The sequence below is a fragment of the Colletotrichum scovillei genome, assembly GCF_011075155.1.
Source record: "Colletotrichum scovillei strain TJNH1 chromosome Unknown Contig00009, whole genome shotgun sequence".
NCBI lineage: Eukaryota > Fungi > Ascomycota > Sordariomycetes > Glomerellales > Glomerellaceae > Colletotrichum > Colletotrichum scovillei.
In genome coordinates, this window is record NW_023336267.1 from 1700105 (window position 1) to 1726026 (window position 25922).

Here is a 25922-nt window from a genome sequence, read left to right on the forward strand (position 1 = left end):
AGGACGGTGGGGAACCTAAAAGTACGAGGGATGCCGCGCCGCCGGGTGCAAACGATGGAAAGGAAAAAAGTCAATTGAGATTATTGGATAACGGCTATCGAGTGGAGAAGAAGCGTGAAAAAGTAAGACGAGCACAAGTTCCTCGTCCAGCAAGGATGGTCGTGGACTCGTTAGTGACTTGTTGATGTAAGGTGACTGAATAAAGTTGGGTGCGCAATCTGACAAGCTCCAAAAGATTGGACTTGGGGAAGAGTCATCCATCAGTCAACTGTCAACCGTTAACCTCTACACAGTAAGGTAAGTAAGTGTAAGTGGAGCAATGTTGGCCCGATCTTACACCGACAAAAGTACCCAAGTCCAACGTCTCCAGCAGTACGTATCATTAGATAGGCAACATATCTCAAGGTACATTCAACCCACGCAATTGGCTCGCAAAAAACAAAGTTCCTTCCAGTATCTCCCCCCTCCGATGCTTATCCAAGTCACCCCCTACCAGCCTCGGCTAGTCCCTCCGAACCATCCTATGGTCTACCAGGATATCATCGTTGTTAGTCGTCGGGTTACGAATCACAGTCGTCTCTCTGCATATTGACTGGAGCCCGCCCATCAATCAAGCTTCTTCATAGTGGGTGTCTTGTCGTGTCCAACCCCTCCAACGGGGTTCAGTGTGGACGCGGGGTGACGACGAGCGCGACGTAAGCTTCTTTTCCCTTGAGGCACGCCAGCTTGGCAGACTAGACGACGTTCCATTCTGTCTCGAGGACTACGTCAACCGATCTTGAAGCTTTTTTTTTTCCTTCTTTTTTTGTTTCCCTTTTCGGATCTCAGATTAAGATGGCACCCACTGGGAGACGTGAGATGAAGTTTGGGGGCTCTGCGACGTTTACCTCGGGCTCCTATACATGACGACCAGTACATAAAAGACAGGCCCTCCATCGTCACTCTCACGATAACCTCACCCTGCAAAGCATCACCCCCACGTGGCAACCAACCACTTATATGCAGGCATTCGGCTGTATTGAGCAAACATCTCTGGGGCTTCCCGCTCCTGTATCCGCACCGCAGTGCAGCTAAGCTACCGACAGCTACCGCCAGCCTGGTTCCATCCACCCTTGCAGCGAGCAAAAGTCTTCTCTGGTATCTCTTTTTCTCTCTCTCTGACCACGTCTTCCAAACGCCATTGACGACGGGGCTATGTAACAAAACAGAGTGTGCCGCTCTCCTTGAGCTGGCCATACGTAGGCGACCCCATGTCGCCTTCCAAAAATCTTCGTCTTCCTCCACAATTCAAATGAGGAACCCAAGAATATACCTCCTGGCTTTTGTGGTGTCTCTTTGACGTCTTGTAGTAAAAGTCCACTCCCCTTCTCTTGTCCAGATCAACCACCATCCCAAAAGAGTCTTTGTCTCTTCACTCCAGACCGAGAATTCTCTTCGAGTTCTCATACACAACCCATGTGATGCTCAGGGCGGGAGCAACCTTGAGCAGGTTAGGCGTGAGTCCCTTGTACATGCCCCGCACACCCTCATTCTTGAACGTCTGCCGTGCGACATCCACGATGCCGGTATAAGTTGCAGGGTGCATGACTGTTCCCTGCGTCTGGAGACGGGTGCGGAGGACATTGAGTGGGTACACCACTGACGCTCCGAAAGCACCACTGGTCGCTCCTATGAGACCAGTCATGATGTTGCCCGGCTTGGCATCCTCCTCGTGAATGCCCTTGTACTTGGCCATGTATCTCTTGTAGGAGGATTTGAGGAACTCAAATGTGCCCATGTCAATGGCACTATACGGGAACATGCCCATGAGGCCCATGGTGACACCACGATAGGCGATGCGCATGCCTCCCGCCTGCCACATCTTCTTGGCAGTATCGATAACAAGTGCATTGCCAGTGAGGCCGCCCTGGACCGTCGACGTCTGGAGCCGGAACTTGAGTGTATCGAGCGGGTATACACAGAACCTAGGGGACGTCAGCAGCGAGTCAAGGCGGCAAGAGAGACATGGAGAGACAAGGGGAGAGACGGCGGCTATGTGGGAAATGATAGAGATGACAGCGGCCAAAGCAAATGAGGCAAACTTGGAGGAGTGGTATAAAGAAATAACGTACTGAGCAACCATGCCAGCTACACCTCCCGCCACGAATTTTGAGGTGCTGCTGATCTGTCTGGGGTCGTTGTGTCCCTCGAACTTAGAAAGGGTTCGCTTTGCGGCCTCATAGGATCCGAACTTGATGGCGCTCTCAGGCATGATCTTGATGACATTGAGTCCGTTGCCTTGGGGCAGTCAGTACATGATTTAAGTGGTTGCTAGGTCTGAACTGGCCAATCATCTTTCAATCTAGGGAGTCCAAGATAGACGGTACGATGGGCCAGTAGCAGCCGATAGCCATGAATGAATATAAAGATCAGTAGAAGTATGAGCATGAGCGTACCTGCAAAAAGACTGCGCATGCCGCCTGCCTTCCAGAGATCCTTGACGGCATCGCTAAAAGGTCGCACAGCGTTGTTCAGAGCAACCAGCGGACGTCCCTGCTTCAGAGCAGAGGCCGCAGTCTCGGTACTGGCTCGAGTGTTGACGAGCAGGTAGACCTTGAGACGATCGAGAGGAGCAGTGGCAGTCCGCGATAGTCCTCCGGCGACGGCACCTGCGACAAAGTAACCTGGATCAGGGGCGAAGTCAGTCAGTCTCTTGGTCTTGGGTGCTACAGTTGCATCTGAGCTAGAGCCTTGCTCGGAGCTGCTGTCTGTGACCTGGTTCGCTTGAGAGGTGCCGACGCCGGGGAGTCTTCGGAGGATGCCTGTGCGCTTCTCGTTTCCGGCCTCGATGCACGCCTGCAGCACCGCTGCCTCCATGTTCATATTGTTCATGTTGGCGCTGGTACCTGAAAAGCCTGGAGGAGAGATGGGTATCACGGCTTGTGTTGTTGTCGCGGTTGTCGCGGTTCCTGATGATGTTGTTGTTTTTGATATTTGCTGTTGGGCGGAATCTGTGGCAGAAGTGAGGCTGTCTGGTGAAGTTTGTTGATTTTGCTGCGGTTTTGACAAGGTGGAAAGCTGCGCAGCTGTGGTAGGAACGGGCGACGCAGCGCCTTCCTGGGAGGGGACAACCATCACCACGGGGCGGCCGTCTTCGTCGGCGGTGGCGGAGGAAGCAAAGGACTCGGTGGTGGTGCCGGGCTCACGATCCGAAGGGGATGCGATCCTCAAAATGGATCCAAAGAGGGTTTGCAGAAGGAAGCCGGTCGTACCTAAACCTTCAAGTGTCTCCTCCGATACCATCGAGTCACCTTCAGCAGTGAGGGTGACGATGGAAGAATAAAAGTCCAACACGGCCTTCAGAGGGGCGTGGCCATTGTGTGTTGGCATAAACAAAAGAAAATCTCTGCGCGTGTCCGGGCTCTGTCAGTGATTCACTCTCCAAGCAGAACAGAAGGAGAGGTTTTTCCAAGAAGAAAAAGAGGAAGGAGCAACCCGACAACGGCACTAGGGCATCCATCGGAGAAGCCTCTCGCCCACCTTAGGCATACAACTGTACACCTGTACACCGAGCCACACCGAAAACATCACGGCCGGTCACCGTGGAGTAGTGCGCCTGGGCCTAGATCCGGACCTTCCCAAATACGTCGGATAACCGGCCACCTTTCCCTCTACACCTCGCTTTGCGGCTTGGGCTTACAACAACACCCATGGACTCACAACATACTCTACTGAATGCTGAGAAACTTACCGCCATTCTTCGAAGCTTATGTAGCCATCGTTGTTCATGTCGATATCACCAAAAAAGGAGCTGAGCTTGCGCATCGGCACAACCAGCCCAGCTCGTCGGAAGGCCTCCTGTAGTTCAGTCTTGTCAAGTCTCCCATCATGGTCCTTGTCTATAGACTGGAAAAGAAGCATGAGCTGCCTCTCTGTCTGCTCGACAAAGTAGCGGAACTCTGGCGAGAGGTCATTGTCAGCGGCCGTCCTCGATATCATATCCAATCCAAGACAAGGGGAACCCGGCCAGTAGCTTCAGCTTCTAGTCTGATAGCCCCCCAATTCGCAGCTTACCTTCATACTGAATCACACCGTCGTCGTTGGTGTCGACGACGGTCATGATCCTCCGCAACATATCGTCCGCATTTTTCATAGCTAAAGGGCAACGTCAGCACCCAGACCACACGGGAGCTTCGGGCAGAGTTTGATGCTAACGGTGATCAATCTTCTTCAACCCCTTCTGCAACCCCTTAAAGTCCAAATGTCCCGTCCCCTGGGGGTCCAATTGCCTCCAGAGGTCCTCGACCCGTTTATCCCGCTGGTTCTGCGACTCGTCCACCTCCATCTGGCGCTCGGTAACCCAATTTGTTACCCCCATGGCGGCGGCGGCATCAGGACGCAGGGTCAGTAGAGTCGAGGGCTCGGTCTCGACGCGGGATTCATAGGGCGAACGGCGGTAGAAAGGTGGAAATCGCGGGGGGGTCTATCGAGGGGCGTCTGTCTCACGACGACATGGCGGGTTATCTAAGGCGGCGTTGAGTTGGTGTTGTCGCGACTGGCTTTGCTTGCATGAGGTGCTGCAAGTCACAAGGACTGACGTAGGAGGATCGCGAGGTGCAGCGACCAAGAAAATGCAGCACCGCCTGCCGCAAGTGGTTCGCGCTGGGGCCACAGCGTCAGAAGCTCGGCTACCCAGGGGAGGGTTCCACTGGCGGGCCAAGCGAGGCAATCAGCTGCCACCAATTAGCAGTGCTCCCGGGAGCTTCTAGTGCTCCTTCAGCAGACAGCTCCAGCGAGGTGGTTCCCTGAGGCCGCCCGGACGGACATGTTCCGCCTTATCGTTATCAGGGAGACCTCAGCCACAGGTGTGTTGCACCAGCCTCGCAGCCACCCTTTCCGTCAACTTCACATCAGCCTCGCTGCTCCTCAACAGCAACTCCTCCAACCTCTCCGGGTCATTGCGGACACAAATCATGTCATAGACTTCCATCAGAACGCCCGGGAGAGGTCATCATGGCTGCCAACTACTGGGAGTCAACCCAGCGTCGCTTCTGGCTCTTCTCCAAAGATGAACTCCAAGCAGTGCGCCAGAAGCTCGAAGACGACAATGCCGACCTAGTCCAGATGTTTCCTCTCCCGCAACAGCGGCACCTAGGCATTTACTTCAATCAGCGTTAGCTTCCCTGCTGCTCTTCAAAGCATGCCCACTTGCTAACTTCATCACGCACGCAGAGGTCAACCGACTCGGCAAACGCATGGTAGTCCGACAGCAGGCCATGGCCACTGCCCAAGTCTATATCAAACGCTTCTACACCAAGGTCGAAATCCGGCGAACAAATCCATACCTGGTCGTTGCAACCGCGCTGTATCTGGCTTGCAAGATGGAAGAGTCCCCGCAGCATATTCGTCTAATCGTCAGTGAAGCTCGCTCCCTGTGGCCCGATTTCCTCGGTCTCGACACCTCAAAGCTCGGCGAGTGCGAGTTCTTCATGATATCCGAGATGAGCTCTCAGCTCATAGTTCATCAACCGTATCGAACCCTGAACAACTACCAACAGGAGTTGAATTTGACCCAGGAGGACGTCGCCCTAGGCTGGTCCATCATCAACGATCACTACATGACGGATCTACCGCTGCTATATCCACCCCATACGATTGCCCTCACAGCAATCTTGCTTGTATTGGTTCTGCGGCCCTCGCCTAACATGTCTGGTTCCAACCCGCCATCCGCAGCTGGTATTGCTGCTGCAAGCGCAGCGTTAGCTCAGGCCCAAGGCCGAGTGCCTGGACTGCCTCCGACTCCCGGAACACCGAACCCCGCGGATAAAGAGAAGCAACCGGAGGCTAGATTCACCCGGGTGCAGCGGTACGGTGCTTGGCTGGCCGAGAGCAACGTTGATATCGCTGCCATGGTTGACTGCACCCAAGAGCTGATTTCGTTTTACGATTGTCACGAGCAGTACAATGACAAGCTCTCTCGGGAGCAAATCAACCGCTTTGTCAAGGCGCGGGTTCTTGACAAGTGATGAATCAATGAGATTGCGCAACTTTGTCACCTATGCTGATTCTATAGAAGGATGTCGGATAGTGGCGTGATTGGAATTATATGGCTGGCGCTCTTCAATTGAGCAGCGTCAGCGAAACACAGTAAAAGCCTGCTCATTGAGAGCACTCCTAGAGCAAACATCGACTCTTGGAAAGTCGCCGTGAGGAGCGACATGAGAAACGACATCAGCCAGATGCAAACACCTGGAACAAGACGCTATAGTGGCTCTCGAATAGTCAGTCCAACCAGACTGGAGGATCGGAAAGCAGAAATGCCCGAGAGTTTTCGAATGAGAAAAAGTATCGATCGTCTCGCGGACCTTAGCATTGCAAGCAATATCCAGACTGTTGTGCAACGGCTGCTTTGGTTAGTCATTCGGCGATGATATTTGCTGTAAAAGCATTGTACTCTGCTCGAAAGACTGGATAATGGCATCTTCAAGTTCACAGACATACACATTTGACACAAAATTGAAGCAATTCGCGACTTGTCTGTCTTTTCGGACTTGCCGACACCAACGTGGAAGCGCTGCTTACTTCATGCAGGGGACGCGGCCCTATAACTCCAACAGGGAAGGTGACCAGGGTCAAATAGGGACGACTGCAGCTGTGCCACGCGTGGAATGAAGTTGTTGGTTTCAAGCAAGTAAACAGACCTCGTATGCTTTGTGCATCTCGCCTACACTATAACATCGTATCCAATCTCGCCAAGCGCTCCACTTGTGCATTGCTCCGTGAATGGAACTCACCGGCCATCGCATTCCTAAATCACTCCAATAGGTCTTGGAGGTCTACTGTCGTTGGTTCTGAATAGGGAATCCAGACCCCTTGTTCACCAAATACGGGTCAGAAGGCACGCGGCGGACAAAACCCATGACGCTCAAAACAACAACAGTTCAGCCTCTTGATTCCGTCTTTGTTATCTTACCTCAATCACTGCTACTTCTGGGTGCACAGAGACACAGATAAGAAGAGAAGAATCGACGCGAGGGAAAGGGGAGAGTGAGACCGACGAAGAGTTAAGCTCAAGCAATCATGGTTCCAAACTCGCTCTTTTTGTCAACCACAGCATCAGCCTTGTTTCTGCTGTTGCTGCCATTCCGTCTATTGAAGCTTCGCAAAGAAACGATCAAGGTTATTCCGGAACACCACGGCCATGCCAAAGTTGTGCGTAGTGATGGATGATGCAGCTTCTTGGGAACTGAACTAAACTGAAGCTAGATCCTCGCAATCATATTGGTCGTGGCCCAGTCAACCATACTCGCTACGACAGCATTCTCGATGCCTCGACTTGGGATCAATCTATACTCTCCTATTTTGTCCTTGGTGGCTTATGTGGGCCTCTGCCCGCTGCTCTTGTTGGAGCACACCAGATCCGTCAGGCCGTCGGATCTCGCTATTGTCTATCTACTTGTATCGTCGGGATGCAGTTTGTTTGACTTGAGAACGGGAGTTTCTGACAATGGGTCCGCCAAAGTTGCCGCCCCGGCATTTGCGAGTCTTTGCATCAAGGGCGTGCTTCTGGTTGTTGAACTTCGAGGAAAACAAACGATCCTGCAGGGTCCTCGTGATCAGTGGTCTCCAGAGGAATTGTCCAATATTCTGGATCGAACGTTCTTTGGATGGATCAATCCGATTCTCGCCCGAGGGAACAAATACATTCTATCTGGAGACTGCCTTCCTATGATGGACAGCAAGCTGTCATCGCAACTTCGACGCCAACGAGCCCTACAAGCATGGAATCAGAGAAGTACGCCTATTTTCCCGCTGGCGTAGCACAACGCGTCGACTTTTGCTAACAGCACCATAGACAAGCCGGAGAAAAAGATGACGCTGCCCAAAGTGCTGCTGCGTAGTATGCTTCCACAGTTTCTTGCGCCCATCATCCCTCGCTTGGTTCTCATCGGATTCCGCTACGCTCAGCCGGTCCTCATCGGTACTGTCATTCGCTCCATCAGCAAGTCATCCGAGGAATCTCAAGATGATGGGTGCTCGGTTGTGTTGATGGCTGTCGTCGTTTATGTTGGCTTGGCTGTAAGTCTCGTCGCCTGCGGTTTCTTACGGTGCAATACTTAGTTGTATTCTAGATTGCGAGGGTTGCCTACCAACACCGTCTCAACCGCCTCAAGATCATGATTAGAGGCGCTGTTGTTGGTCTCCTCAACAACAAGCAGCTCAGTCAGCAGTCTACTGGCTACGACGATGCAAAGGCGGTTACTTTGATGAGTACAGACGCAGACAACGTGGTTCAGTCGGCTTCCATGTTCCACGAGACGTGGGCGCAGATCATCGAGGTCGCTATAGGCACTGTGATGCTAGCTCAGAGAGTCGGATGGGTTTGCGCGGTTCCATTCGTCATGATCTTTTGTGAGTTGAATCTGGGCACTCGTACTCAGAGTAAGAACTAATGAGCTCTTTAGTTTGCTCTCGTGTGAGTCGATATCTGGCAAAGAACCTCCAGAGCAAGCAAAAGGACTGGTCCGTGGCTACTCAGAACCGAATCGCCATGACCACATCTATGCTTGGCTCGGTCAAGAGTTTGAAGATGCTTGGGATCGTAGACTATACGGAATCTCTGATCTTATCTCTCCGCCTTCGAGAGCTAGATATGGCCAAGAAAGTCCGGTGGATGATGGTCGCTTATAACGCGAGTGGTATGTGATCTCATCCGATTTCAAGGTATAATGCTATCTCCTGACACCTTGTAGCAAACGCTCTCGGCATCTTCGCCCCCATTCTCACGCTCGTTCTGTACGTGATCGTAGCGAGGCTTAATGGCGCCGCACTCGATGTTGAGACGGCCTTCACGACTACGGCGCTACTCGGCTTGGTGACGCACCCTGCCAACTTGATTATGACCATCGTGCCGCAAGCTGTGGGCTCGCTGGCGGCGTTTGAGCGAATCCTGAAATATCTTGCTGAGCCACCCCGAGAGGACCAAAGACTTCTTTTCGATAAAGTAGAAGACAGCCTCGTCGACATTTCGCCCGCCATGTCTTTCAACGACGTCACTATCCAAGGGCTCACTGCATCGAAACCTCCAATTCTCAGCAATCTCAACCTCGTCATTGACAAGGGTTCGATAATTATGTGCTCTGGTCCCGTTGGGTGCGGCAAAACGGCGCTTGTCCGAGCCCTCTTAGGTGAGATTTCCACGGCTTCTGGGACGATATCTGTGTCGACGAAGCGGATCGGATACTGCGAACAGTCTCCTTGGTTGCCTAGCGGAACCTTCAAACAAGCAGTCTGCGGATTCCTTCCCGAGGAGCCAGTCTGGTATCAGGAGGTGATCCAACTATGCTGTCTCGATGAGGACCTCCTGGCACTTCCCAGCGGCGACAGTACCATGATAGGAAGCCGAGGCTTGAACCTTTCTGGAGGACAACGACAACGAGTGGTACGTTTGCATCGCCATGCTCTTTTCGCTACATATTTGTTGTCGTGTCAAAATTCAAACGGTTCACTTCACTGACCACAACTACTAAGGCTCTTGCTCGAGCTGTATACGCCCGCAGTGAGATCGTCATCTTGGACGATAGCTTCAGTGCACTTGACGGTAAAACAGAAAGTCGTGTTGTTGAGAACCTGCTCGGTTCTGCAGGCTATTTCAAGAAGGCGGGCACGACTATTTTCCTTGTTACTCATTCGAGTATGCTCCCTACGTTGCTATGCTAGCGAGACTGTACGAAGACTGACAGTCTATAGCTGCGCATTTCAACTTAGCAGACCAGCTAATTATTCTGGGTGGCGGAACCATTGCGTACCAGGGGACGTGGGATGGCCTGAAGCAGAACCCCAAGTATGCCTCACTGAAAGTTGATATTGAGGATTCGAAGAACGATACGATCATGGAGCAGCCCCAAGTGGACAAGACCGTGCAGAACCAGAACTTGAAGATGGCCGAGGCTGTTTTTGATCTCAGCAGAGCAACGGGAGACATCTCTCTCTATGGTATGTTGCACTTTTTCTTCGCCTTTTGAATGCTAACTCAGCCATCCCCCCTCAGGATACTATTTCCGGGCTGTAGGCTTTCGGCACATCCTACTACTTCTCGCTTGCACCTCAACATATTCTTTCTTCGTAACTTTCCCTCAGTACTGGTTGCAAAAGTGGACGGAGGCACCAGTGTCTCAGACAACATTCTATATTTGCGGCTACCTTATCTCATCTTTACTAGCATGGCTCGCTACAAGCGGAACGATGTGGTGAGTACGCATAGTTCAGGTCGCTGACCCTGATACTGACTTAGTTGAAGGTCAACCCAAATCCTGATCGCACCCGCTTCCGGCACTGAACTACATCGCCGCCTACTCTCAACTATCATCGGGTACGTGCAATTTTACTTACTTCATCTGCTACCACCTACACCCACTGACCAGACTTAGTGCCCCACTATCGTATTTCTCAAAGACTGATACGGGAGTTACATTGAATCGGTTGGTCGCAACGCCTAACGAATGAGCCATATCATTTGCTAAGTCTTTACAGTTTCAGTCAGGATATACAACTGGTAGATAAGCAGTTGCCGCCAGCCATCATGTCCATGTCGAATCGTAAGCCTTCCTGACCCAGCACTCACTCCTCCTACTCATAGTTGGTTCCAGAGGTCTTCAAGCTGCTCGTACAGGTGGTTTTATTATTTAGCGCACAAAAGCTACTGGCTTTATCACTTCCCCTCTGCGCCGCGGTCGTGTATCTCGTGCAGCGGGTGTACCTACGCACCTCGCGACAATTGCGTCTGCTAGATCTCGAGTCGCAGTCGGCAGTCTACTCGAGCTTCCTCGAATCGGTACCGCTTCCATATTCCCTTCTGGGTAAGTGCGTGACGACTAACAACGATGCAGGTTGAGGGCGTCACGACCATCCGAGCCTTTGGCTGGGAGAAACAAGCCGAGCATGCCAACGTAATCTGTCTTGATAAGTCGCAGAAGCCAGCATACATCCTCTTCTGTCTTCAGCAATGGCTGGGCATCGTTTTGGATCTCATGGTTGCTGCTATCGCCACCGGCCTCATCACACTTGCAGTTTTTGTGAGGGGAACGACGACGGCCGGTCAAATTGGTATGGCGTTGAACATTGTGTTGGCTGCGAACGCGACGCTTCTTAGCCTCGTGACATCTTGGACGAATATGGAGATTTCCCTAGGTGCCATGTATGATTTCTCGTACTCCCTATATTTCTGACTCATTTACTGATAGCTTGGCAGATCTCGCTTGAAGACCTTGGAGGCCGATACGTCGAAAGAGAATCAGCCGCACGAGGACTTTGTTCCCACGGAGGCGTGGCCGTCATCTGGATCAGTCGAGTTCGACAAGGTCACCGTTTCGTATAAGTAAGACAACTATTCACAATACGGTCGCCTCTGTAGACTGACTCTCTCTGCAGCCCCGATGCAGTGGCTTTACAAGACATTACCCTGGAGGTCTCTCCAGGCCAGCAATTGATTGTTTGTGGTCGAACAGGCAGGTATGTTGTACATGACTGCATCCATAGATCATGTACTGATCTCTGCTGACACTTTGGACAAACAGCGGCAAAAGCACTATGCTACTCACACTCCTACGTCTTCTTGACACGGATGCTGGAAGCATCAAGATCGACGGGGTCGACCTACGTCTCGTGCCACGTTCTTTAATTCGACAGAAGTGCTTCATCACGGTGTCTCAAGACTCATTCATTCTAGGACATGCCAGCCTCCGCTTTAATCTCGACGTACAGTTCTCTGTTCAATATTTTTGAGAGATTCCTGCTAACCTACCCACTACCTAGCCCTCGACTACTCTCCCAGATGAAGCCATCATTTCAGCCCTCGAGAGGGTCGGCCTCCTGTCACACTTCCACCTACAAAACACTTCATCTGAGGAGGAAACTCGCAACACTCTAGACAGCCCACTATCCTCCCTACCACAAATGTCCACCGGTCAATCGCAGCTATTCGCACTAGCTAGAGCGCTCGTTCAACTCTATTCCATCAACCACCCGTCCGAATCATCAGCAAACGGAACCGAAGGTCGACACATCATGCCGATCTTATTGCTGGATGAAGCCACATCGTCGCTCGACACCGAGACCGAATCTGCCATACGCGATATCATACGCCAGGAGTTCACGGACAAGGGCCACACCGTGATAGCAATCACGCATAGGCTGGGTGGCGTGACGGAAGGCTTGCGACCGGGACGGGATGCCGTGGTCTTGTTGTCCAAGGGCAAGATTGACAAGATTGGCGAGGCGGAGGATGTGTTGAACGCGGCGGCTTTGCGGGAGTAGGCATTTGAGTGTTTGTTTGACTTCTATCACTCGCTGATGGACTGTAACAACGCTTCAGGATTTGAACCTGAACGAATATTTATTCTGTAGAGATAGACAGTTTCTCTCGATAATTCCCCTTATACCCCCCTCTCTTGTACACACATCTGCGTAGCGATTTGCAGGCGACGTTCAACGCGACGCATTCCCATCACCACGCCGCATCGACCAGCGATCCCACATCCAGTGAGCTATAGTGCTGAACTAAAGGCTTAACGGGAACAGAAAAGAGGCTATGGCAATCAGATGCGCGGGGCTGTTTTCGCCATCCTCCAGCGCCACCATTGTCAGGCATGCGGCAACAACGCCTATCATAAAGAAGCCTGCGACGATTCTATTCTTCCACTGGTCATTTCGTCTGAGAAAGTTGAAGGACCAACCTTGAGTGAGAGGTGACGAGCGTGAAAGGCTGCCAAGCTAGTCGACTACTTCATAGGGTAGTCAATGGGAAAGTAGTATCTTCCCAAGTATCTCGCACCGACAACCAGGACGAGAGATCACTGTGTGGGACCACTCGATGCATGGCCTCTCTAGGTGAAAAGTGAGTCCAAGATCGCAGATCCCGGCTGTCCGATCCCTCCGAGCTGCAGCCCTGGAGTTGCCGGACAAGCCGTCAGGTAAAGTAATAAGATTGAAAGAGTTCGTCCACAATTTAAGGTATGGCCCTTTTATACAATCAATTAAGGTTGAAAGGACATTGACGCTCATTTGACGTTCCTTTATATTAATTGCTGAAGCGAAAGGGAAAACACTCGCTCTTATTGGCGATTCCACTTTGAACAGTCCAAGCTTCAAGAAACGTAACTTATAGACATTGCAAAAACCAGTGTCTTGAATACGACAGTTCCCGATATGTTTCCGTTCATTTAGTGGTACTTCCCGGGAAGGAGGCAAAAGTTGATCAAGTACTAACCCATATACGCTCATTACCACACGTTCATTATCGTCACGAAGAGGTCCACAGTCATCATACTCGCCTTGCAGTGCGTGTTGACGCCAGGCCTGGCAAGAGTAACACCACGAAGCGACTACACGGACGAAGCAAGCCGACCCGTCCACTCTCTTCAAACTCGACAACAGGATTCTTCAGATAAAGGTGTCCTAGAGAATGAGGTGCGCGATGGCACCTGCAAAGATACCATGTTCTTCTTCCTCCGCGGAAGCACTCAACAGCCTAATATGGTGAGCAAACCCGGCTTGCAAAAGCCCGATGATATCTTTGCCTTGAGCGCATTGAGAACTAACAGTCCACCACAGGGCTTGCAACCGGGCCCCCAACTCGCGGCGTACCTCCGCTCAACGCTGGGCGCGGACAAGATTGCCATCCAGGGCATAGAATACGCCGCAACGCTGCAAGACAACCTATGCATTAACAACCAGCTGTGCCGGCCGCGCGAGGTCACCAGCGCGAGCACCCAGATCCGCGAGTACATGGACCAGTGCTCCGACTCTGATGTCGTCGTCGGAGGGTACAGCCAAGGCGCTGCGATGCTCTCTCGCGTGATCTCGGACAGGCTTGGATCGGAATACAAGGATCGGATCGTCGCTGCCGTGACGTTTGGCAACACCATGCAGGTGTACAACAAGAACACGATACCCGGTCTGGCGCCGGAGAGGGTGCAGATGTTTTGCAACAAGTTTGACCCGGTCTGGTAAGTCTTGAATCCACTCCAGCTTTGCAAATGAAGGCATCGAGACGGTCTCGCTAACACCATGTGACCGCAGCCGCAACGGTCTACCCCTCGGCGCCGTGATGCCAGGCCACAGAGACTACCGCCCCTCCGCCAAACCCGCCGCCGAGTTCCTCGTGCAGAAGCTCGCCGCCGCCAAAGGCTGGGCCACCGTCCCCATCGTCTCCGACATCGACCTCTCCCAGTTCGCCGACGTGGGCTTCACCTTTCGCGAAATCTACCGCGGCGCGCCCGCCGGCAGTTCAACCTCCTTCAACGACGGCACGGAACTCGCCAAGCTCGACAGCGTGCGCGTCGTCTCCATCTTTGGCCGCGGCGCCGCGCGGGTCGACGCGCTCGGCGTCAAGATGGACGGAGGCCCCGACGGAGCGCAGGAGCACGGCGGTAGTGGCGGGAACTTCAAGGAGCTGACGCTGGAGGAGGGGGAGTACTGGATCAAGACGGAGGTGTGCAACGGCAGGAAGAAGAAGAAGGACCGCGTCGGGTTCTTCCGGGCTTCGACTAGTCTCGGCCGGGTTCTGGAGGTTGGGTCGAGGACGAATGATCGGTGTGTTGAGTTTGTGCCGGGTGAGGGCCGCTCGTTTGTGGGTATGCATGGGGAGTCTGGGGAGGAGGTGGACTCTGTTGGGTTTATTGAGTATCCTAAACTAGACTAGATAATGACGGTGGACTGAATCACCCGGAATGAGAATGGCCATTATAGCAGGACGTCACGGGATGGTGCACATGGCATGCGAGAGTCGGTGAAGCACTTTGGATAGGTATCAGAACGGGCCTTCCCGGCAGGGACCCTTTCATACCATAGATGTTATGTCACCTACTCAAGGAGGAGAAGTTTGGTATGAGGAAGTTCCTGCATAGCACAGCGTGATTCTGCTGTAATGTTCTTGACCTTCTGGGCCGTGTCAAAGATGATACAAACCTCTTGATTCAGTGTACTCAAGCCCTCTCTAAGCTGACTAGAAAAGTAAATAGCCGTATTCACAGTGCTTGTACCTGTCTATGTATTCTGTTGGGAATAGAAAGACAAAGCTGAATCGAACAGAAAACCCGCAATGAGGAATAGTCCCCTTTTCTCTTTACCGTACGAAGGTTTATAACATCAAGATGATTCTTAGACTTTTTAGACTGTTTCATTGTCGCTAGACCACAAAGTGTCGTAGACTTACAGAGCCTCGAAGACCATCCCGTCAATTCGTTCCGTCTACAAGCACCGTCTGTACATTATATTCTTCTTCACCACCTTACCGCCTTTTCGTCTAAGCCGCATGCTAGGTAGACTGCGATCTCCGTCTTCCCAAATCTATGCCATTACAAGACGCCCAAATCCAGCACTGAAGGGCTGCGCACCGTATCAACGCTTACATGCATCGGCACTGTCCTGCTTGTTGTCGCAAGAGAGCATATCGCAGACAAACGTTGAACTTCCAGGACTGCGTCAACCATGGTAGATTAAACTGCCGTTTTCCAGGGCCAATTTTATTGAACTTCCATTCACGCCAGGCCATTGAATACAAAATAGACTGTGTTCTGCAAAAAAGCCTAAGAGGACCTTTCAGTAGTAATGCTCGTCTAACCCTCTCAGACTTGATTAGACCGGTCAGGAAGCTGATAACACATCCTACCTTCAGCGCAAGGCAAATGGCCGTCTTAGAAAACCCGCTGATGCTAATTAGAAGAAAGCCCAATATCGTCTGTGCTTACCGTGCCTACCGTATCAGGTATTTAAAGCCGGAAACTGGGCAGTCTGCCAATGTCTTCCGCAAGGTTGAGTCCCCATTCTAGGTGAACATTGCATTGATCAGGTGGAAGACACAGATGAAATCTTGAAGCTGAACTGCATTGCAACACCTCGATCTTGTAGCTCCAGGTTTATGTTATCAATTTACTATATCACAACCTTCTCATCACTTTACTTATATACGTAACAGTATACGCAGAAAGCAATCAGGAAGTACGGTACCTAAGGGTCCACAGCACTGTCTGAAAGCCCAGTGGGAGGCGCGTTTTTGGGTCACGAATCCTCACGTCCATGACCGACTTTCTCTGTGGCGAAGAAGGCCATGATTAGCCGGCCACCATGTATAATGGCTCCGAAACAATGTCCAGTCAGACGAGTCTGACGGAAGCTCGGTGTACTTATACCAGTTGAGAGGCTAGGCAATTGACTGCTACACGGGAAAGACCATGCGGTCTCCCAGAGTACGAGGATGACGAAGGGGGATATCGCATGGGCATGCGAGAGGGCAGAAACTAAGGCGGCGGACCTGGCTCGTTAGTTTCAGACGAGCACTTCAGTCCTGTGCGAATGCTTCTGGTTCTGGTGACTTTCAATACGACATTGACAGACCTTTCAGTCATAAACGTGGACAAGAATCAATTAGAGTCCCAATACGATGCTAATACGATTACATTGCAAAACCCCTCAAATCCTCTCCCAAACGCAGCCCGCGTACATTTTTCTCAACAGCCAATCCCGATCCCAAGGTGCCCTAGAACAAACTCCCGCAGAACCCATGCATCTGTTTTGTATGTGTCTGCTCATCAAGGCTGTACGGCATACTGTGATCTGCTTCATTCTCCCTCTAACCTCCTCATGCGTCGTTGAAGGTAAAGATGGGGCGAGGCTAGGTGCCGCGAGACGTGTGCGAACAATCATCCCTCATGAAGCCTTGCCAGCAGTCTTCTCCTGCAACTTCTTGGGGTCGATGTGCTCGTCGCGATCCGCCTTGATGGCCTCCTCGCTGTCGGAGGCGAGCTCGGGCTTCCAGTGGCCCTTGCCCTGCTTCTGCTTGGAGAGGGAGTCCTGCTTGTGCTTCTCGTGCGTCTCGCTGTCGGTGTCTTTTGATGGGGAAGTGTTAGCTATCATCTCTAGCAACAGAAAGGGAAGAGTTGGTTCATGAGTGGGAGGGGTTAATGCTTCGCAATGAAGGCGTCATCGAAGCTTGTGAGTTCACTCCAAGACCAATTGCCATGCATCCTTCTGCCGGGGGAAAAGGAAAGCAGGTAAAAGTGGAATAGGCGGTAGACTCACGTCCAGAAGACTCCTTCAAGCCCTGCGTTCTCGTCGTGGAGATGCTGAAGCCACGACCGAGGGAAGCAGTCTGTCTACCGACGACGAAAGCGCCGCGGGCAAAAGGACGAGCTGACAGAGCGATACGAGACGCCATTGTTGTGTAGGTATTTGAGTTGTAGTAGAGGAAGGGGAGGGGGTATCACGGTGTAGGGTGGATTATCGTGTTGTGTTTGCAGACAGGTTCAATTGAACGGAAGAGAATGAAGATTCAATGAGGTATTAAAGGGGGGAAAGAGGGCCAAATGATCACGACAACTCGGCAAAAGAGCTCAAGAAGTAGAGCAATAGCAATAACCTAGGTTAAGCTACCAGCCAGACGAGAAAGCAGCCGCCAAAAGCATGCGGCGCGCCGCTTCGTTGACCCGGGCGTGACGTCACTATTCATTGCTCTCTCCCTCTCGATGAGTTACATAGTGACATCTCCTCAGGACCGAGCTTTTTCCCCTTCCCCAGCTGGTTGCAGCAGCGCAGCTACCCGAATGGCTGGAAGCATCGCTACGTCCCCGCAAATTGCCTATTTGGAAGGGAAGGAGAGAGTTGCAGTCTTGCAGAAGACGAGGGGAGCGGGGCCATTGACCAACTGCCTGTCGACCATTTGCAAGCCCACAGTCACATCATCCAACGAAGGGGCCATCCATCATCGTCGTTCAACTTGGAGTCTGCGATGCAGGGCCTTTCACATCCGTCGTCATCGGCCCAATATGCTCGGGGTTCTCTATCGTCGTTTTGTCTCACTGGCTTCGCCATCACCAGCTAGCCAAATCCCCTTTTTCCAGACCTTCATCACTTACCCCTGGTATAGACCCCACCACGGAACCAGGCCCATGACGGGCTTTTCTTGCACTCTACGGAGTACCTACATGGCAGTCCACGCTCCGTGCTTTGCTGCCCAGCTGCATCGTCATCATTGGCTACCCCACCTCTCTCATCAAGACCAAGTCAATCACGTGACCGTGACATCCCCCCTTCTCACTCTCCAACCCATGATCACGCTCGTCGTATGCGTCCACGCCATAGTAAAGTCGCCGGGAAGAAGAGGAAAAGTAGTAGTGGTTACACTAATCTTCAAAATTGATCAGGAAGCATCGAGCCGCAGGATACCTCACCTTCATCGCCTGCCTGCAGCACTTCATCCCCGCCAAACACCCCCCCCCCCCCCTCCCCTCGCGGCACCATGCAGAAACTCAAGCGGCGGGTAAGCAAGGCACCTCAGGTCCCTCAGGTCCCCTTCAGGCCCAGAATGAAGCCGGGCCGCGACCCAGGCACCAGGCACACCAGACCTAACCTCCTCCTCAACGCCCCTGACAGAAAATGCTAACGGATACAGAAAACAAACAAAAAAAAAGGCGAAATCCATCCATCTCCCCTTTCCTTAACCGCCCTTCATAGAGATACCGGCGCCTACAGAATCATACCTCGCACACAGGGAAAAGACAAATAAACAATGATAACACCCTCTATGCTAAACTCTACTGCACAAAGAACCCGACCTTCAACCCCCCTCGCAGCCCCCGAGCTCAGCTCAGCTCAGCTCAGATTCATTCCCCTCCGTAGTATCCTCGGCGAACAAAGGGGTTTCGAAGCAGGTGTGGGCCGGGAATCTATGTCTGATGTACTGACCCCCATCGCACGCAGCTCGATAGCAGCCGTCTTACAGTACCCTGCAATATATCAGCAATGTCACGGTTCAAGAAGGGGTAACATGCAGTAAGCATGATGACGGCATGTAGTCATCTCTTTATTCTAACAGTCGTGAGATGTATCTGATGCCGATGAGCAAGATGTCAAATCCCGCCGGTGGCATTTCGTCTATCACCGAACATCTACCTGATATTGTCGCCATGATTTAAAAGCTATCAGTAGCTGGTCACTTACTGTGATGCTTGGCACTCACTGAACGACACTCATGATGAACAGGTTTTGATGAACATATCGTATATTGCATTGCGCCTTGCTGGCTTCGCGCCACAAGATCAGACAGCTTGGTCTAATCCCATTCAACACCATTCGCATCTTGAGCGTTTCCTGTACAACCCCAAAAGGTATCCCGTTCTCCGACCCAGTAACCACAAGAGCCATTTATCGTCTCAAAACCGCTACCCAAGAAACACACAACTCTTCCGAGATGCTCGCGAAAGTGCCCAGACAAGGTATGACTCCACCACCACCAACCGTTTCCAGTGTCGCGAGGTGCTAGACCTGCACCGCCGGAATATCGAGCAATAGTAGTAAGAATAGTCCATCCTCGAATAATGAAATGAGAGAAGAGGCGCAACAAAGCAACAAAGGACTGCGCGATCCCCGTCCGCATCGCTCAACCAAACAAGGTAACAATGCAGAGGTTCGCCAGCAGGCCGCACCCAAAATTCATGACCAACTCCACCTTTCCCAAAAAGGTATTTCCCGGTACCGTTTCCAAGCTTTGGAGATTTGCCGCAAAACAATAGCAACGCATGTCTTTGCCCGCCACCACCCATTTGATATTTCCCATGTGAGCCCATAACAGAAACACCTGTTGCCCCCCCGCTCCGAATAAGTTGCTGAAAAGACACTCATTCTATATGTCGAGATAATCTTTTCCGGAATGACTTCGTGACCCGTCGAGCACCATGATGAGCAACAGAAATTTTGAATCATCTTGGAAAACAAAAAAGTCGTCCCGCTGTCCGTGAAAAAAGATGCCGAGAATTAATTATATCCGAGAACTCCGCCGTGGTGTGATTTCACACCGATGCATGTCATGAAAATGCAAAACCATCCGTGTGGAAAACGCCATTCGTGCAAGTCCAACCTCATCTTGCGAGGTAAGGACACCGAAAGATTTTTGTCGAGTTTTTTTTGTAGTCGAAAGTACCCAAAAAAGGAGAAATGGTATCGATAACTTCTCATTCCGCGCCGTTGATAAAAAGCCTCGAAGGGTTTTGTCGGTTAAACAGGGTATGTCGTTGAGGTTGTTTGTACAGGAGAGGAATGTTGTTTGAGCCAACAGATGGCCAGACCACGCCGGCAGTCTAGCCATTACCTTGAGGTACCCAGCCCGCAAGAGAGAAAATCATCGATGCCATTGCCATTTTTCGTCTTCTTTTTTTTCGGTGCCCGCCAAGATGGCCGGTCTAAACAAGCCGAATGAGCAGAAATTTTACACTTCAGCATGCATCGGCACAAAAGGTAGGGAGTGTGACCCCAAACCCTCTGTCACGAGAGCGGGATCAACTCCTTACCATCTGCGACCCATGCCCTGCTGCATCCTGGCGGGGGAAACCGAAGGCGGCGGGCTCGACATGGTGATGCCGGTGGCAGGGTTAACGATGGGAATGGCATTGCGGGCGCGGGTAGCCGCGGGCTGGTGAAGCTTCAGGCTAGACTGCTGGTACGCGGGAGGGATGAAGGCGGGAGAAGAAGAATTCAACGAGAACCCAGGGGCGACGGTCTGGGGTTGCTGCGTCGGCGAGGACTCGGGAGAGTTGCTGGCCAGAGACGAACGCTCAGAAGAGCTGTGGATGGAGTTCATCTGCAGCGGGCGACCACTATTAGTCACCGGATCATGAGAGACAGATCCAAGGCTCCGGGATACTTACGTCGCTGTCGGTCAACAGGCCAGGGCAGAATTCCATGTCGTCTTCGAGGTCGAAAGAGCGGCCGGCCTCGAACTTTGTGCGGAAAGCGTTGAGAGTAGCGGACTCGGTCAGCTCCTTCATGCTTCGCACGCCACGGAACTGCTTGTGCTGGTTCTGGGAGACGGAGAGACGGGGCGCTCTGCGATTGCGGCCGCCATGGTGGTTGTGGGAGGCACCGGGGACGGCGGGGGTGGGATGCGCCTGGTGGTGGTTAAACTGGTAGTATGAAGACATTATCTATGAATGTTTCGGAAGTAGATGCCGTGGTGATGTCGTGGTGGAAGGTCGGAGAAGGGGTGCCGTTTTTTGTTGGTTGGGAGGCAGTGTGGCGGATGTGCGGATGGTCTTATGTGGGCGAGCCGAGCTGTGCGGTATTATTGCAGTTTGAAACACAAACAATGAAACCTGCCGAGTCGACGTTGTGCGAGTGGTAAAAATGTGTACGATGAATAGGTTCAAGGTAGAAGAGGTCGTTGGAAGAAAGCAATGCTTTTTCTTTTAGGTCGTTTGGTATGTATGATCGTTTGTGGAAGCGTTTTTGTGGTTTAGAGGTTTGATGATGCGGTGGGAGGGTAAAAAAGGTACGTCTGGAAAGAGGGGGGAGAGAGATGTTGAAAAGTATCGGGAGGGAAGAATCCGGAGAAAGCGATGGTTTTGTTGGTTCGAGCAAGACGGTGGGAAGGGTGGGAGGACGGTGGAAAGGTGAGCGGGCAGGCGAGAGGAGCGACGAGGGCACGGAGGGCAAGGAGAGGACACTGGGAGGGAAGGGGGGGCGGCGGTGGACCCACAGGCTGCCCAATGGGAGATGATCAGAAGACAGTGTAGCGGTAGTGAACACTGTGACCCCACTCCTTGACGCCATATGCGAGTTCGCCACCCTGTTTCCATTGGCTGGCAGATCTCAGACTATAGCGTCCAGGGACTAGCGCGGCCTAGTGGGCTGGTGTAAATTTGGGGCGTGGCGCCGGCTGCCGTCAACCCTACCAGTGCGGCGGACAGTACATTGTCGGGGTGGGGCCTGGGCTGGCCGTATTTGGATGGGGGAGACGATGAATGAGTGAGTGAGCGAGCGAGCGATGGAGTGAGTGAATGAGACTGGGGCACACACACCACACTCACTCACACGGTACACCAGGGTTGGATGTTGAACTGAACGGTAAGGTGACTGCGCAGCGGGCGGGAAGGCAAGGCAAGATGTGGGAAGCGAAGAGTTACGTGTGCCCGGCAAGCCTGGGTGAACCTGGTCGGAGGGTTCGACAGTGAATGCGATGCACTGGGGTTCTGTATGGCTGGCGGGATCACTGAGAGTGTGGCCCTCCCACGCTCTCCCTCTCTCTCATCTTCACTTTCACTTTCATTTTCACTTTTGGTCTCATTCTCACTCTCACTCCAAAGTTCAGTACCCATCTCAGTCTGGCACACACACACACACACACATCTCACCGTCAGTCTCGGCAGACGGTAAATCTGCATCCCTCCTCCCCTTCCTCTTTCCCTTCACCCACCCGTTTTGGCCATTCCACGTCGGAACATGGACGCAGGGCAAGTTGATGCGTGGCATGCAGGTACCGAGTCTGCCCATTGCAGGACGCACTGTGGGCCTTGTTTTTCTTCAATCACAGCCCTTTCACAGTGCTTACAGCCGCGAAGGAAACTCCTTCCCCAAAAAAAGCCTCCTGAGTCGGAGAGTCGCCGGCGCCAGTCGCTTGTTCTTGTTCTTGTTTACACTTCTGGTACCGCTTGCGGCCATGCGAGAGATTGGCTGCCCACACCTGTCATTCCAGAACCCCAGTGTGCGCGGTGATTGATGGGGAATCAACCAGGAGCATATTCAATATTGCTGCGGTACGAGAGAACAGAGCGAGATTAGAGATGAGACATGATACGGACGGTGGATGAGGATTGAGGGGGGCACAGCACTCCTCCCTCCCTCCCATCTTGCACCGTCCATCATCCACCCAGTGCCACCATCCACCGTCTCTCCTTCTCTCCCTGCCACTGTAGGAAGTACCTACTTGTATGTCAGTCTGTCACTGTCGAATCCTCGAGTAGCCAGTAGTGTCGCCTTGATGTCTCTGCTCACTCTATGCCAGGCTGTGTCGAGATGTCTCTCCTTTGTGATCAAGTGACCACTCGCTCGTTCACCTCTCCTCTTGCGGTCTTGAGGCTTGTCTTGCCTAGGGGACTCTCGGTCCTGGCCGTGGTCCGACCAACGGCGTGTGTCTTGCTCTCGTCCAGTCTTCGCCCGTACGCTTCGGCGTCCGTCTTCTTCTTCTCTTTCTTCCTCATCCCTCCCATTATCCGCAAAGCCTTACGCACTTCAGCACTCTCCGACCTCGTCCGGAATTCCAGGCGACGCTAAAGAACCCTCCATGGCGGATGGCATTGTTTGTTATCGTTATCTTCGAGGTAGTCCCGCCCAAAGTTCGGCAAACTTGTCAGTATGCTTTAGGCTGACGCGGTGCAATGTCTGATAATAGAGAGACCTTTGGGATGCACGCACGATGGCATCGTCTTTTTCGGTGGTGCTAATGATCTATCGCATGCTCTACTGCTACCACAGGGGCATTAAACTGGCGCAGTCTGATGTTCAGAAACACGAGAAACGCAGCCTAGTGTTTCCCATTTCCCACGCTGCAATAAACACCGTACGGAGAATCCAACGGTAGGAGTCTGCTTCCCAGGTTCCTCATACTCGGCTGGCTTCATGTCGTCCGCTCACCCACAGTGTGTATTCCGATCAGAGCATCAAAAGGTCGACTGTCGATTGCGCCGCCTGTCTGCTTCAGTCCAAAGTGAAACCCTCCCGACCCTCTCTGCTGGGTGGCCCTTGTCCGGCCGAATCCCAACCTTCGGGGGAGAGCCAGGCCTCAGAGGCTCGGCCAACTGAAGATGGGGGAAGAGGGGAGGAAAACATTAGAACGGACGGGACTGCGTGATGCATTGTGTGCACTGGGCGGTGGGCAGACTGAACGGCAGAGGACGAGCTGCAGCTGGAACAGTGCAACGCAGCACCCGCCCACTCTCTCTTTTTCTCTTTCCCCAACTCTATCGCTTCTTCCCACCTCACACACCACCAAAGTCGGTCCACGGTACCACCAGCGGTCTGGAGTCTGCACAACTGCACGGCGGCAGCAAGACAAATGAATTGTCGAGGCTTCGGTCGAGCATCTAGTGGAGGGTCAAGCATCCAGCTGCGGATACGTACCTCCCAGCGTGGGATTACCAGCCATGGACGACCCAGACAATGTTGCCGGCTGCTCACACTGTCCGCCACCCACACTGTGATGTGACAGAGTGCCAAAGACATTGCCCAAGGCCCCAAAGATCCTCCACTCTCATTGGGTACATACACATGAAGGTGCTGTTGCACACTGCTGCAGGAGGTTAGAGCCCCGGGATGCATGACGGACAACGAGGCAGTGGCCCTCTGCTCTCCCGCTGCTAGAGGCAATGGAAGGTACCTACGTGTTGGTGCCTGCCCTACATCCTGCGCAGGTACCTAACCTTCCATGCGAAAAGAGAGAGAGACACACACAATCACAAAACACACGCACCCGTGGACGCACACACAGGGCTGTGAGCCAGTGACATGCAGACACTGGGTGGATCTCGGTGCCGCTATGACTGGTCGCTAGACCCCTGGTCTGGTGCAAAAGAAAAACAATAACCGAGAAATGACCATGGGCCCTTGACCTTCTGGCCTGGATTCGGAAACGTGGCGGCTGGCACGCTTGGAGGCGAATCAAGCGACTGACCGCATCCCGGATGTCACTTTTGTGGACCTGACAATTTAGGCATCAAGTCATGTAGTCCACAGTGTGCGACTGCCACTTCCGCAGGCTGCAGCCCACCTGCCGTGGAAGCTGCCACGCTTCGCACCTTCCATCTCTCACACAGGGCACACCGCAACTGCCCACCTCACACACCAGAGCAGGGAAGGCAGCATCTTGGGTACGTACTTGGGCAGTCAGCACCTTCAAGGTTCTCTTTGCCTTCCATCTGGATGACCAACTTTTCCATAAGGTGGACAGTGAGCCTGCCCCATCACTAACAGCGGGGCAACCGTTTGCCATTCCGTAACTGACCGATCTCACCGTCACACTCACAGTCACTCAGTTACTCATCCCACTCACTCACAACCTGCTCTTGCTCTCTCTCACCCTCACTCAGTCCCGGCGCAGACGTTTACGCAGATCTCAGCAAAGGTCTCTCGCCCCATATCGTCACTCGTCACTCTCTGCCCCTCCCTCCCTCACTCACCCCAGCATCATCCGTCAGTGGCCAAACCAAGAACAGGCCATGATGGAAGAAGCCCCAGACCTGTTTATCGATCCATGCCTTTTCTCTTTCCATTCTAGCACATCTTGACTCTCGGCTTCAGTCATTCAGCAACTCCCCGGTGCCGTGCATGCATACGGATACTCCGTACGGATATCCTGCTCATGATCCGTCAGATCTTGCGACTGCCGGCCGATGGACTGCTGCTGCTGCTGCTGCGGAGGCGTCAGGTCGAGATTAAGGTAAGCTTCGACATGCCATACACATGGGAGCAACTCTATCGCCATCGATAACAGCTTCCAGCTGCGGCGGTGGGCGCCAAACGCCTTCTAGACCAACTCTCGACTGGGACCATACGTTCCACACCTTCTATCCGTACGGCAAAAGCGTGGGATTTGCTGTGGTACCCGACCTTGCACCAGCACTGCATGAAGTGGACGGGCCTCCTGCGCGACCACGCCAGCAGCGCCCCCTGGGCCAGACCCTGGAACAACTGTGTCTTTCTGGTCCCTGGTCTCTGGCTCTCTGCTTCCCAATTGTGGCACAGTACAGCTCCCTTGCCCACCCGCCGATGGCTGTGAAGACAGAAGGCAGAAGCGCTGAAGGCTGAAGCCGGCATTGACAAGTCGCCCCTGCTGCGGAGGCCAATCTGCCAGTCCAGTGGAGATGAATCGGGGCAGGGCACGGCTGGGGCCCCTAGGGGTCTTGGGAGAGGGGCCCATAGGAGATGGGAAACCATCTTGAGACACCTGACGATGGCTTCGTGATCTCTACAGTGGAGCTCATAGGGGAATCCGAGTGACGAAAGGGGGCAGAATCGCATTCCCATCGCCTTGTCACCCCACGTCCCAGTCCGTCACCTCGACAGTCAGCCCGGTCAACCAGTCAGTCAGTCACCCAGTCCTCCGATCAACCGTCATCCCG

At 52.9% G+C, this 25922-nt stretch overlaps 6 protein-coding genes across 6 annotated transcripts; 3 read left to right on the plus strand and 3 right to left on the minus strand.

The window, feature by feature from the left end:
• Positions 1-1010: 1010 nt before the first annotated feature.
• HER10_EVM0012018 (uncharacterized protein) lies at positions 1011-4581 on the minus strand. The gene is made up of 3 exons (XM_035483172.1): positions 2436-4581; positions 2112-2277; positions 1011-1964 (listed from the first exon to the last, which is right to left on the minus strand). The coding sequence occupies exons 1-3, from the start codon at positions 3367-3369 to the stop codon at positions 1412-1414; spliced, it is 1653 nt and encodes a 550-aa protein (XP_035330166.1). The 5' UTR covers positions 3370-4581; the 3' UTR covers positions 1011-1411.
• Positions 4582-4879: 298 nt separating this feature from the next.
• On the plus strand, positions 4880-6705 carry HER10_EVM0009317 (RNA polymerase II holoenzyme cyclin-like subunit). The gene is made up of 2 exons (XM_035478807.1): positions 4880-5152; positions 5212-6705. Exons 1-2 carry the CDS (start codon positions 4993-4995, stop codon positions 6003-6005), a joined length of 954 nt encoding a protein of 317 aa, XP_035329845.1. The 5' UTR covers positions 4880-4992; the 3' UTR covers positions 6006-6705.
• A 354-nt stretch (positions 6706-7059) lies between these two features.
• Positions 7060-12294, plus strand: HER10_EVM0007842 (uncharacterized protein; the record flags this gene model as incomplete). Its single annotated transcript, XM_035477385.1, has 18 exons — positions 7060-7191; positions 7246-7774; positions 7835-8058; positions 8112-8391; positions 8445-8678; positions 8733-9421; positions 9511-9673; positions 9730-9975; positions 10031-10229; positions 10280-10351; positions 10410-10460; positions 10513-10577; positions 10629-10813; positions 10869-11176; positions 11231-11356; positions 11410-11490; positions 11556-11736; positions 11794-12294. 18 exons carry the CDS (start codon positions 7060-7062, stop codon positions 12292-12294), a joined length of 4266 nt encoding a protein of 1421 aa, XP_035329654.1.
• Positions 12295-13512: 1218 nt separating this feature from the next.
• Positions 13513-14680, plus strand: HER10_EVM0002729 (cutinase-2; the record flags this gene model as incomplete). Its single annotated transcript, XM_035472430.1, has 2 exons — positions 13513-13985; positions 14059-14680. 2 exons carry the CDS (start codon positions 13513-13515, stop codon positions 14678-14680), a joined length of 1095 nt encoding a protein of 364 aa, XP_035329014.1.
• Positions 14681-16382: 1702 nt separating this feature from the next.
• HER10_EVM0006068 (uncharacterized protein) lies at positions 16383-17468 on the minus strand. Its single transcript, XM_035475665.1, has 2 exons — positions 17059-17468; positions 16383-16865 (listed from the first exon to the last, which is right to left on the minus strand). The coding sequence occupies exons 1-2, from the start codon at positions 17192-17194 to the stop codon at positions 16687-16689; spliced, it is 315 nt and encodes a 104-aa protein (XP_035329418.1). The 5' UTR covers positions 17195-17468; the 3' UTR covers positions 16383-16686.
• Positions 17469-18935: 1467 nt separating this feature from the next.
• On the minus strand, positions 18936-21408 carry HER10_EVM0013443 (uncharacterized protein). The gene is made up of 2 exons (XM_035482800.1): positions 20679-21408; positions 18936-20611 (listed from the first exon to the last, which is right to left on the minus strand). The coding sequence occupies exons 1-2, from the start codon at positions 20949-20951 to the stop codon at positions 20318-20320; spliced, it is 567 nt and encodes a 188-aa protein (XP_035330325.1). The 5' UTR covers positions 20952-21408; the 3' UTR covers positions 18936-20317.
• Positions 21409-25922: the final 4514 nt, after the last annotated feature.